We start from the raw sequence: 14,478 nt of genomic DNA, 5'->3' as shown, positions 1-14,478 counted from the left end.
AGGCCCGGTCGGAAAGAACATACAAGAAAGTAGTACATATGTTAAACAAAATAGTTCCTACACATAGCTGTATCTTTGTCAATATCGGATACTAGTATATCGGGGGATGTTTAGGTATCAAATGAAAGTTTGGGGATTTGGGATCACTAAAGAACCCTTGTTGAAAGATTTATTTGAATAATAAAGTAGTATATGCAATTTTAATAGGAGGACACATTTGGACTGTTGTTCAGATCAGATTTTCCTATTTCTGTACTATCAAATTTCCGGGAACCATTACGCTCTGATATGCAATTTAAGGTATGTGGATTTTTTCTTCACAAATCAGGATAAGGTACAGTTTTGACATACAATAACTGCAACTTTATTTAGACTTAAGACAACGTAGCCATTAATGCTTGGAATTGCATGAATTAACATAAATTAACATATAAAGCAATGGGATATACATTAGTGGTTTTATAACTTAAGAACGCAACAAACAAGAGATTACTGCAGCAAAAGGCTATTCTCTGCATATTCTTGGCGACCAGATGTACATAGTGATTACATAGAAAGTATTAAACAAAACAAACAAATATATATGTTATAATCGTTTATAGGTCATTATAGTTCTTTCAACATTACGATATCTACTTCTTTGCATGAATTACTCATATTATTTACTGTTGAGTCATAAACTAGAAATATGGATCGTAAGTTTTTATCTGCAGTACTACTCCACACGAACAGCTAAAATGAGAAAATATTGAATTATTTAAAACAAGTCACTCGGACAAACATATTCTAGACAACTAACAGAAACAGTTTACAATTTTAAATTACTTCACACATTGTCATGTAGGGATATGTTTGGCCTACAATACGGTATTATAGTGCCTATTATTGAAAGCCGTATGGTGACCTATTGTAATTACAACGAATGTAATCACTGTTTTTTTAGATAGCTGTCTCATTTATAATATTCATTCACATCGTCTTTTTCAGTTTCTTATTTCATGATTGAGGCGTAAATTTAGGATGATTAAAGTATCTACGTATATTTGATTTCAATTAATTCACAGTTACATTGTTCTGCATTTTGAATCAATTTATCAAGTACCCGACTTATTAAGTTAATTACAAAATCAGTGAACAAAAACAATAGATTTTATTTCTTTTGGAGACTCTTTTCTTGATGTGTACCCACAGTTTTTTTGTCATTGATGATTATTTAAATTGAAATAATGGTTCATAATAGGTAAACATGTGGAAAAGATACAGCCGGGGACGAACAACAAGCTGTGTCATAAAAGAAGAGGTTGTAATAAGTCATTCACGACACCAGTATTATAGCTTAGTAAACCTAAAAATGAAATGACGTGTCTGATTTGCATGGAATATGAATCTTTCAGAGGTCATGATTGCCCATAACCTTAGGCTGTAGTACATCTTTACAGTATGAAACAACAAATTGTTAGTGAGAGTTGAAATGATATTTCTAATCCATGCCAAAACAACAAATAACAGACGATTGTTGCCGTTTAATACATAATGCATAGTAAAAGAATTAAGATAGATTAACAAATGTATAAATGTTAATCTGAACTTGTTAATACACACACGTTGTATAAAAGCTAAATAACTACGAATTAACTATTGTGCGTTAAATAACGGCAAATACATCTGCGAATAACCTGACAATATGTAGTGTCAAACTGCAAGATTTAATAAGATAAATCACAAGATTCATGATTTACTATTTTACATAATGTTCAAAGTAAAGAAAACAACTGTTTTTTTACACAGAGAAAATTTCATTTAAAAAGTAGTTACCACATCAAAATGCCCTATCAAAACTCATAAACTATATAGCGTTCGTTCTGCCTGATATTTTGCATGAACCAATACCAATAGGTTGTAACGTATACAGTTAGGTCTGTATGTGATTTCTTGGTAAATAAACCTTTGAATTTGAGAAATAACGATAACACACTAATGACAAAGACTCTATGATGACAGCAGTTTGAATAAATCGCAGCCTACAGTATTGATGATTATACATAAGACATTCATATGCATTAAAGCCTAATGTATGATAGTTCTTATATAAGTCACAATATACCAGTATCAACTTAGACATAATTAGGTCTTTCCACTTTTCTGTGGAAAGACCTATTGTTTTTCTTCTGATTAGGTCTTTCCACTTTTCTGTGGAAAGACCTATTGTTTTTCTTCTGATTATTTTTTTTTTCTTCCGCCTAATTTTGTTCTTGCGATAAACATTTGTTTCGCAATATGTCGCTTAGATATTTTGTATATGATATCGAACAGTTTATGCACTTTTGAAATTTACCCTGCGTAAACGAATACTTTTCTTTGTAGGAGTTATCTCCCCAAACACTGTTTTCCTTGTTAGCGCATCTCCTTCGCAACCGTAAAAGATTATGACAAATTTATTTTACAAAATTGCTCGTTATATCCTTCGCATGATTTGTCCTATTTTGACCGAAGCGATATGACCGCTCCATATGAGAGTTATTTCCCCTTATGCATCTGATATAAGTGATATGAATTTCTATCTTATAAATCATGAGTGATAGAGACCTCGGATCTTTTGATTTGAGGTCCTTGGTCCCAAAAAATGAAAATTAGGTCAAGGTCAAAGGTCAAGGTCATATTCTGATATTTGAATTTGGCTTATTTTCACTTATATCCAAAGACTGTATAAGATATCAACAAATTATTTTTACTAAATTGTTAGTTGCGACATGTCGTAAGATGTAAGTTTTGATTGCAAGCGTACGTTGAATGTAAAAGGGAGTTTTCTCCCCTCTTGTATGTAAAAATACGCGTTTGGTGATATAACTCATTAACTAAATATAATTAAGACCTATGGTCTTTTGATTTGAGGTCCTTGGTTTATGACCTTGAAATTGATCTCAAGGTCATAGATTAATTTGACGTTCTATATTTTGACTTTGCTTTTATTCTATATGTATACATGATAAAGATATACAACTTTTAGAAAAAGGTATCAAACCATTAAACCTTGAAAAAAAAAACCGGAAGTGACCTTTTGTAAACCGGAAGTAGCTATTTTTTGTACTTTATTAATATAAAAGTATATAGAACCAGATATTTTTGGAATCAGTGTCAAGTAAATATTCAAAAATAACCGGAAGTAACATTTTTCAAACCGGAAGTAACAAATTATCTCCCTTATTTAAAAAAAATGTATGGAAACAATATATTTTTGGAATCAGTTTACTAGGAGCTATCATTTGACGATTGAAATGACATTTTAAACTTAGTTTCACAACTTTTCATATCAAAATACATTGTTTTGATGGAAAGACCTTCAATTGTTCTCTGAACAATTGGTTTTTAATTATTTTTTTTTTCTTCCGCCTAATTTTGTTCTTGCGATAAACATTTGTTTCGCAATATGTCGCTTAGATATTTGGTATATGATATCGAACAGTTTATGCGCTTTTGAAATTTACCCTGCGTAAACGAATACTTTTCTTTGTAGGAGTTATCTCCCCAAACACTGTTTTCCTTGTTAGCGCATCTCCTTCGCAACTGTAAAAGATTATGACAAATTTATTTTACAAAATTGCTCGTTATATCCTTCGCATGATTTGTCCTATTTTGACCGAAGCGATATGACCGCTCCATATGAGAGTTATTTCCCCTTATGCATCTGATATACGTGATATGAATTTCTATCTTATAAATCATAAGTGATAGAGACCTAGGATCTTTTGATTTGAGGTCATTGGTCCCAAAAAATGAAAATTAGGTCAAGGTCAAAGGTCAAGGTCATATTCTAATATTTGAATTTGGCTTATTTTCACTTATATCCAAAGACTGTATAAGATATCAACAAATTATTTTTACTAAATTGTTAGTTGCGACATGTCGTAAGATGTAAATTTTGATTGCAAGCGTACGTTGAATGTAAAAGGGAGTTTTCTCCCCTCATGTATTTAAAAATACGCGTTTGGTGATATAACTCATTAACTAAATATAATAAAGACCTATGGTCTTTTGATTTGAGGTCCTTGGTTTATGACCTTGAAATTGATCTCAAGGTCATAGCTTAATTTGACGTTCTAGATTTTGACCTTTGCTTTTATTCTATATGTATACATGATAAAGATATACAACTTTTAGAAAAAGGTATCAAACCATTTAACCTTGTAAAAAACAACCGGAAGTGACCTTTTGTAAACCGGAAATAGCTATTTTTTTGTACTTTATTAATATAAAAGTATATAGAACCAGATATTTTTGGAATCAGTGTCAAGTAAATATTCAAATATAATCGGAAGTAACATTTTTCAAACCGGAAGTAACAAATTATCTCCCTTATTTAAAAAAAATGTATGGAAACAATATATTTTTGGAATCAGCTTACTAGGAGCTATCATTTGACGATTGAAATGACATTTTAAACTTAGTTTCACAACTTTTCATATCAAAATACATTGTTTTGATGGAAAGACCTTCAATTGTTCTCTGAACAATTGGTTTTTAATTGTTTTTAATAATGTTTTTTTTGGTAAAATAATCACTTTGAGAAAATCTTCTTTAAATCGTAGTTACTACATCAAAATGTCATATCAATACTTCTATAATAAACAGCATTTGTTCTGTCTTTTGATTTTATTTAGTGAAAACTGTTAATCTGAAAGTGATAGCTATTACGAAGCTTAAATATAAATAAAATGACAATGCAAATATAATAAGTTATAAGGGGACTTTTTTCAATTCCAGTATAATATATATAAATTGTTTATTTTCTCAAAAGACATTTTCAACAAAATACAATGGGCATTCGAAAATCATAAAAATCAATGAAAAAATACAACACCCGGATAAAAATAGACAACAAACCAAACAACAATTTTAAAACATTACATAGAAAACTCAGATGTAGCATTCGTCGTGTTGCTCATGTAATAATCTTGCTTTTTGGGGAGTAAAATAAGACGAATTGTTGTACTGACAAATGTAACATATCCATGGTAATATGTCCTAACAATTTTTCCAATGACCACAACATTGGATTCAATATCCTCTGTATTATATGAATTCTGCAATCAAGAAAATCATGAAAAATCATTAGTTACCTGGTTGAAATTAAAAAATAAAATTGTTGAAAACTAATAAACCTAATCAAATACTTCAAAAACTAAATCGAATGACAAAAAAGTATCGTAAACTTGGTAATATTCAACCATATCCTGCTGATATCATGATGATCTTGTTTTAAATAAACTCATCATAGATACCAGGACTAAATTTAGTATAAACGCCAGACGCGCGTTTCGTCTACAAAAGACTCATCAGTGTATTGCAGTATGTATATCATGGTCAGTGTTTAATACTTATTCTGTTATAACATGTGTAGCATCGGAACGATCAAGTGATTGAGATACACAACATGTATTTGCAAAACTTGTCTGTAGTAGATGACCGATTTAAATATTTGCCATTTACAATAGACGTAGATAATACTTACTTATCAGATCGTCCTTCCCTTCTGAAAGATGAAACAGATCAATGGTGTTAGTTGTATATTTATACGTGAAAGATGTTTAAACAAACATACCAGTAAATGTGCTCCTGTTCAAAGTGAAAATGTGATATGGCGTTCATTATTGAGGACTGATGCTGTTTAATGTTGTTCTGGAATTTTCAATCAAACAGACATCAATGGTTTATTAAGAACTGAGTCTAGTATTGTACGACCTTTTTTCTAAATTATCCTCGCACCATACATGTTTCCCTTTAAGGATGTAATCTATGTAAAATTGAGAATGGAAATGATGAATATGTCAAAGAGACAAAAAACAGACTTAAGAGTAGAAAACAGCCAACGGCCACCAATAGGTCTGTAACACAGCGAGAAAGTCTGAAATATTGCAAACATCTACAATGTACAAAATGATGCATGCGGCTTTACATAAGAACACATGACAGAAGTTGCATTTTCGAGTTCCAAACATATTCTGCACTTCATTTAAACTAAGGAATAAAAACGTTTTGTCTTTATACTTTAGATACGCCATATGATAAAGATATACATCTTTGTGTCATGTCCATAGAAACAAGACACTTACCCACACGTGTTGCATCTGAACAGGTATCTCCGTCGCTCTTTTGGGTTTACTTTCTGTTTGCAATCACTATAATGAGCAACACTAAGCTATTACTAACTGGTAGACAAATAAACAGTGTAAAAATACCAATTGACAATTGAATATACATGAGGCACTTACCAAGTCAATGAATCTCGAGTTAAAAAATAATAATCTATATACTTTTCACTACGAAGATATATTGCGTCAATTAAGAGAGATTTTCTATGGCTTTCGTGTAGAGTAGGAACTGTTTACCCTCCGAGAGCATTACAATGCACCATCTGTTGTAAGTTGGTTTTGTCGTTACGTAGTGTTCTTGATTTTTGACATGGGACAATATCCCTAATGCGCCTTGAAATGAGGAACTCAAAAGTCACGTGTAAACAATAAATCTCTGTGTAGTGATATTTGACACATTTCTATGATAAAAAAAATGACTGAGCTAAACCATTTGTGTTAATTTAGAAAGTAAGGGAACACAGAATAAATGTGTAAAAATTTTGGAGCCATTAAATGTGTTCAAAGTATTAAATTTTTAAAGAACTTATTGTGTCAAAAATGGGATTTTTTACCATGAGGAGCCACATCGCAAAAGGATACTCGGGGTTTGCTAATTTACGGGAAAATGAATCACACTTCGTACCCCGAAAATTTAACCACATATGTAAAAATGTCTCAGCTTCGAAACAAGTCATCATACATATACAAGTTTATGATATGGGCTGAGAAACAGAAGAAAACGTTACCATTACCGCCTATGTAGAAACAATTGCGCATATTGCCCCATCTTCTAACAAAAAATCCAGATATATCTTAAGATGATTTCACCTTGTACACCACAGCAAATTGTGAAAATGATGGTTAGTATTTTTGTATTTATACCTAGTTATCATAAACAGTTTAAGATAAATATTATTGATAAAGATCAGCCAAAAGGCAATGAAATTTTCGCTTTTAAAATGCATTAATGGCACGGGGCTGAACACTTTTTTAGGTACAATCATAACTGTGTTTACCCCCGAGAGATCCGAAAGGAATTGTTTATTTAATTGAAAAAGGCAAGAAATAACTTACATGTAATATTATTAAATTGTAAGTAAACATGACACAATATAGTCTTGGTTATGTAATTATCACTCCGGTCTACAGGAATAACTGACAATCAAGGGAGATAACACACTTCACATGAGTAAAGTGAGATACATCATCACATGTGCTTTTATCCAATGATTTGACCCTGGTCAGTAGATATCATATGCAAATAAACAGAAAACAAACAAGTACATGTATTAAGAGAATCATGAATTACTATTTTTAATACACACGAGCAAAACACTAGGTATTGACATTTCTCAGTGAAAAGGGGGGAGGGTCAAACTTTCTTGAAAACAATATTGCTATTCAACTATTAAGCTAGTTAGCTACCACTCATTGCTTCTAATATAAACGGTTTAAATGAAGGTGGCTAAGCAACAAGGGAGCAGCTTTTTTTCTTTCTTTGTGATAAAACTTTCAAAAGTTAGATTTTTCTCTCTCAATAATACTTATTTATTTAAATTAAATGATAACACAGCCTGAGTAAATTTTTTGTCTTATTTCAGTTCCAGACATATCATTACTTTTTTACATGAGATGGCAAACTAAAGGTTTTAAAAAGTCCTGAATAACTGGTAAGCATTTTGTTTTATTAGGCAAGCTCTAAATTATTTATTTATGGTATTTGTGCAATTGAAATTACAGTCGGTATGTTAGAAATATGCTTATATGAAAACTGTTGCTATGGTCTTGATATTAAATGAAAAGGCTTGGTTACTGATCTTTTCGACTCGATATTTCGAGTTAAATCGTGCGGCAACTGTTTCCCATGTAACACTGCAAACTATATTTAGCACTATTTTGATCTGTCGTTATTTAATGACGCCATAAAACACGTGATGTCACAATGTTTCTTTTAATACCTCATGTGGATTTCTCACTGATAAAAGTTTGCACTGAAATACATGTAAAAAGCCTTTTTTTCTCAAATAGAATTATGTGAAAGGACAAGTTTTGAAAATTTGCACTTCATTGCATTCTAATTACATGATAAGAATGAATTTCTCAGTAGTTTCGAGTGGTTTCCACAGTATTAGATACCAGATGTCCACTAGTAAGAATAATTATTTTGGTGTTGTTTTTTTTTATAAAATCTACATTTCTGCATATTTTCTCTGTCAAAATGCACTTTTAGACACAAGCAAATGTTATGGAATGCTTTAACAGGGTTTGTGTATTGTAATTATAAGGTTATCATCAGAAGTTTTGTCCTTGTTTTGAATAGTGAAGGTATACTGGAAGAAATTAATTATACATACACATTGTATTAAAAATAAATGAATATAGCGATAAAAGTGTCATTGCCATATAGTGCTGAAACGACTTTATTTTTATTCAGAAATGGACCAAATTACACAGATTTATTCAGAATGTCATACCGATGAGGATCACCTAAAAATATTTGGAAAAAATCAGAACTATGGATTTCAATATGGGACAATATCCCTAATGCGCCTTGAAATGAGGAACTCAAAAGTCACGTGTAAACAATAAATCTCTGTGTAGTGATATTTGACACATTTCTATGATAAACAAATGACTGAGCTGAACCATTTGTGTTAATTTAGAAAGTAAGGGAACACAGAATAAATGTGTAAAAACTTTGGAGCCATCAAATGTGTTCAAAGTATTAAATTTTTAAAGAACTTATTGTGTCAAAAATGGGATTTTTTACCATGAGGAGCCACATCGCAAAAGGATACTCTGAGTTTGCTAATTTACGGGAAAATGAATCACACTTCGTACCCCGAAAATTTAACCACATATGTAAAAATGCCTTAGCTTCGAAACAAGCCATCATACATATACAAGTTTATGATATGGGTTGAGCAACAGAAGAAAACGTTACCATTACCGCCTATGTAGAAACAATTGCGCATATTTCCCCACATGACCTTGTGATTAACTTCGACTTTGTTGTAGGTGTAATGGTCCTATTGGTGTATTTTGTCCCTTTTAACAAAAAATTATGACATCACCGAAGCAATATCAGAGTTTAAACCAAATGTATCGACAAGGAAGCAATTAACGCCATTCTGATCTATATTCCAAATCCTTAATTTCTGCTTTGCATATACTTTACCCTCCTTTTTCCCGTCTTTTTTACAGCAAATAAAACACCGCATGAATTTACGAAGTACTTTGATGTAACAACTCGTAGATCAGTTTAAATCTCATGCATATTTGTAATCTCGCTTGAACATGTTGAACAAGCTATATACGATTATTCTTAATACTAATGTTATGTTCAGTTTATTAAATGATGCTTTATAAACGAAACAATTTTACTAACTTCATTCGCAATTCGTGAATGTAACTGATAAATTCTTTGAAACCTTAATCAACATTCGTTGTGAATGAGCCTGCTGCAATCGTTGACCCCTTCACCTATAGTAAATTGTGCATGTGACTATTAAATTTGTTGACCCTTGATCAACAGTATATTATGCATAAGACTGATGAAGTCATTGACCCCTTCATCAGCACTCGATTTTGAATATAACTAATAAAGACTTAGACCTCTTCATAAACGGATGTGAATGTGAATGCCTAAGTCATTGACCTTTCATCAACGGTCGATTGTGAATGCGACTTTTGAAGTCGTTGATCCCTTCATCAACAGTCGAATGTGACTGACGAAGTATTTCAACCCTCTATCGACTGTCGACTTTAAATAATCTTGTGAATCGAAGATATTTTAAGAAGAAGTGGAAAATATCAAAGTTGACATTCAAATGCATACGTCGAATAAATATGGGGAAAGCTATAACAAACACCAAAAATTGACGAAAGGACAAACAACAGTTCAAATAAAACTACATATATTCAAATTAAAAGGAGACTGCGTATGACTTGATAATGTCGTTGGAAATAAAGTATGGTTTCCTCATCTGATACCATGCACAACTTGCTTTAATAGTGCGGATAATTTTAATGTATATTAAATTTAATAGTCATGTCAAAACTTCAAAACATGAAGGTTCGATGTCTTCAACTAGACAAGCAGACAAATTTCAACAAGCAGTATATGTACAAAAATTAAAAACAACTTTTTTTTTAACGCTATATAAAATAATATACGCAGTACGTTTGCATTGTCCGTATTAGTCACTGATGTGTAATCGTGCTCGATTGACTGCTTGTTTTACGTATGAAACGCATCACAGATGATTTTGTAGAAGATTAGATTCAAAACGAAACAAAATATTAAAAACAAATATATGAGTTGGTGAAATATGTATCAAGAAATATAAGTAAATACGGCTTTAAAAACAGCTCCTTTGAAACAATGTAATGAAGTTAAGTACATAACTAGTAATATGGTGAACAGTTTAGCAGTGTTCTGGTTTACATAATATAGGATACAAATTCAGTTAAAAATCGTAGACAGAGGGGATGAACTACGTTAAATAATAAGGTATATATGAATAATTTATTTAGATATGTGACGAAGACGTTATATTATCATAAGAGTTAATTTAACACTGTAAAACATTCAAACATATTTTCCTACCTCTTTGGTTTAGGTAATTCTTTTGCTTTGTGCCCGGTTCGTTTTGTACGTACATCACTGTAAAAATAGTCCAATGAATTTGATTTTAATACATGCGTTTCATTTGGGCATTAATTGAAAACAAGACATTTTAACACTTGTTGAAATCAGATTTATCAGTACCGGTCTAAAAACGAAGTATGTATAAACTACTTAATAATTTTACGCGGTATCGTGATTTCATTGTTATTTATTCAAAATGTACATCATACATTGTAATCATTGGCCAAATCTATTTTAACTATATTACATTGTTAATTAGTTATTAAAAACAAACAGAAAATAATCACATCTTTTATTTTATTTCATTGTCTTCACTTCGTCTTTTATGCCATTGACTTCAGAAATACATTGATATTTGAAAACAAAATTATTACTAACCAAATATATGGACCGAAAAAAATCCAACAAGAATAAATGTCATATTAAAGTTAGCAAGCCACTCATACGGTTGATTTACCTGATATTGAATGTACCAAACAGCTGTAGGATGTCATGATCGGTTACGGACTTAGCAGTATAGTGTACGTCGGGATACTCAGTTATAGGCTCTATAGTCAGCTCTGCAATTTCATCTGTTAGTTTCTGTAAAGACTGTAACATTTTCCAATCGTTTCGCAACTTGTCGAGTTCATATATTTTCTTTTCTAAGTCGCTTACCGCATTTAAATCCGTTCTAGTATCTGCTGTGATGTTTGTCAATTTGTCCCTTTCCTTTATGGATTGATCTTTGACTGATGCAACCATCTGTCCGATACATTTATCAACCATAGTCTTTATCTTTGTACCTTCTTCTGTAATAGCTTTAACTACGCCTTCCACCTTCACATCAAATTTCTTTATATTTTTTTCTATCTGCTTCATGTTTTGGGTTGCCTCTTGTACCTTCCCACGGAGGTCAGTTGTATTCTTGTCCTTCAGCTGTGATATGCTGTCCATAAGCTTTGAAAAGGCATGCCCTGAGTGACTACCAGTAACACAACTACTGCACACTTCTACAATACAAGTTTTGCATACAAAACTCACGTCTTCATTGTGTTCCTTACACTTCGATTTTCCTTCCGGGATTACGTCTGATGAAGACTGAAATTGGTGACATTTTGATATCATCTGCCTATTATGTAAGGTTTTACAATTTTCACAAAAGTACTGTTCACACTCTAAGCAGTAATGAGATCCCGAGGCTCTTACACAAATCTCACAGGTTTTAGAGGCTGCCTGTGCCATAGTGTTGCTTATCGTCGCCGATATATAATTTACTGGTAAGATAATAAAACAATTGCCAACACTGCTATCGAAATAAACCAATAACGAGTATATATGTATGCCCTTTATTTAAATGTTACACTCTAAAACATCAAAATGTATATATAAATTGGACAATTAACATACAATAATGTTTTAAATGACTATTGTATTAATGACAAATGCTCAAGTTAATATATACTATTAGTTAGCTAAGTTCATATCCGTATATATGGATATTTTAACACCCTGAAGTATCCAAGTACACCCTGAAGCGCAGATATGAATACGAATATGAAAGTAGATAACGAATTTATCTCCGGTCTTAGTCTTAATCTGGAGATTTTTAGAGTAATTCGACCACAAAGTTCAACGTGAAAGTAACATTTATTCATTTTATAAATATATTTTATTGAAATTTGGGATTTTGACATATTTTTAACGGGGTGTAGGGTACTACCTCTGATAGAACACTATAGGTAGACACATATAAGACATTTTTAATCTAAAGACAGAGAAAATGAAATGGGTCGAATTTGGCGCTCAAAGTTGTTACAGTTACAATATAGACGGTATGATGTCAACGTGGGTCATTTGCATAGCTAGGTCAGTAGTGCCATTCATTGACAATGTGGCAGAATAGTGATGAATTTACTAAGATGAGTGCAAATAATCGACACAAGATAAAATCTTTAGTAGATTTAGTATCTAATTATACAGACATCATGGATACAGAACACGATATTTCATAAGGAACCACCGAAGAACTAAGGAAAACGCGCGTGAATTTCCCCGATGTTATGGGTAGCAACGTCCGGGGATATGGGTTAGAAACACTCAGGGTCTGTGGGTTTTGTAACGACGTGCGTTAACCAATTAAAATCCTAGAAATATACTAAGCCGGGGATAATTATATTTATTGACTTGTTTTATTGACTGGTTTGTGTTATACCTATGGATGACTAAGCATAGTAATAATTAACAAATAAAGTAAAATAATAGTATGTGTATACAAAACGAAAAATCATAGTGTGATTTTTTTTTGTCAATAAACACTTTGCTTGAGACTTGAATTTAAGTTTATTAAAGGACCGTTTGTCTGATTCTAATAACATATTTAATTGAAGAAAAAAAAATATGAATTAGCTCTCGCCGCAATATAGCCTTCTTGCGCACGTGCAGCGTAAAGCAAATACCAATCTATAAAAAACGATTTACGTATAAATCTGCATACATTTTTTTTGAAAATTCTACATTGGTAAGATTTTTACCAGATTCTAAACCGATGTTTCATACGACTAGACCGAATAGAGAACACATTTTCATTTCATTTGTAACATACGCGAGTCCAAGTGTTAGAAACTTGACGATCCAACTTCAGTTTTACTAGTCTAAGTCAATTGCAATGACATAATCAATTATGTTACTGTAATAATAACAAGGGATTGGCGGTACAGGTCCCTGCGATATCTACTGGTATCGCTATTTTACCAAACTTTCCTTTGATCTTAATGAGTAATACTTTCCCTCCACAGCACCGTCAAGTGATATGAAATAAATTACCACTAGAAACATATGAAACTTGGCGTTGTCAATGAAATTAACAACGTCGTCATCTGTAAAATATCGAGAAAATCAAAGTTGAGACGACCACAGATAATCTATAAGTACAAACAGTTCTACAGGACAGTGCTTTCTTACATATGTCAACAAGAAATAACATATTTCAAGATTATGTAGTCAGTTGTAAAATGTAACTGTTTTATTCACTTCATATATTTATTTATTGTGAATTAGAACCTATCATTAAACTTTGGGAAGTTGCGAATGGTTGTAGTTAATCGAAATAATAAATCAATGAACATTCAATATTATAAAAATGTCAACCGTAGGTTACCAGTGATAAAGCCTCGTCAATCAAGTCTAACCATAAAAACCCTTATAATCAAACGAACTCCAAAATGACATCAACCGTATGCATAAACGGGATAAGCGTTTCCCGTTTAAAATGTACCGCGAACTAAAACCACATTAAGTTTAAAATATAAAAATCGCAAATGGAACACAATATGTAAATTAACAGTATATCAAACTATTTTGGTATTTGAAGATAAATGACCATGAAACCTGTCGCCAGTGAATTGAGAAACACATACAATTTTCACCAAATTTTTCATTTAATTCAGATATAAGTAGTTTACTTGTGTCAATATCAAGGAAACGATCTTACAATGAGGTAAACCTTCAACATTCCATAATATTCGTTATCTCAGAGTTGCTGTGCTGTTCGATTTCGCTTATTTAAGCGGACGAACCTTAATCGCCAAAATAAATTTTGCCAATAAGTATGACATTTTGATAAATATATGAAATAGCTAGAGGTGTTAGAAACGGCTTATTTTTCTAATAGTATCTATATCTATTATGAAGCATCTTCAAGGCTTTGTAATCAAA

General features: G+C 31.7%; 1 protein-coding gene and 1 long non-coding RNA gene across 2 annotated transcripts in view; both read right to left on the bottom strand.

The window, feature by feature from the left end:
• Window positions 1-582: 582 nt before the first annotated feature.
• On the bottom strand, window positions 583-5,739 carry LOC143051405 (uncharacterized). The gene is made up of 2 exons (XR_012970752.1): window positions 5,600-5,739; window positions 583-732 (listed from the first exon to the last, which is right to left on the bottom strand). It is a non-coding gene; the product is annotated as an uncharacterized LOC143051405 (long non-coding RNA).
• A 367-nt stretch (window positions 5,740-6,106) lies between these two features.
• LOC143050914 (tripartite motif-containing protein 46-like) overlaps window positions 6,107-14,478 on the bottom strand; it is a 57,532-nt gene continuing 49,160 nt past the window's right edge. Inside the window, exons 3-4 of the mRNA XM_076224018.1 lie at window positions 10,741-10,797; window positions 6,107-6,176 (exon numbers count right to left, since the gene is read on the bottom strand). Coding sequence (XP_076080133.1) covers window positions 6,107-6,176; window positions 10,741-10,797 — 127 coding nt within the window. The remainder of the gene's footprint in view (window positions 6,177-10,740; window positions 10,798-14,478) is intronic.

The sequence above is a fragment of the Mytilus galloprovincialis genome, chromosome 11 (assembly GCF_965363235.1).
Source record: "Mytilus galloprovincialis chromosome 11, xbMytGall1.hap1.1, whole genome shotgun sequence".
Lineage (NCBI taxonomy): Eukaryota > Metazoa > Mollusca > Bivalvia > Mytilida > Mytilidae > Mytilus > Mytilus galloprovincialis.
This window is presented reverse-complemented; position numbering and strand designations above follow the sequence as displayed.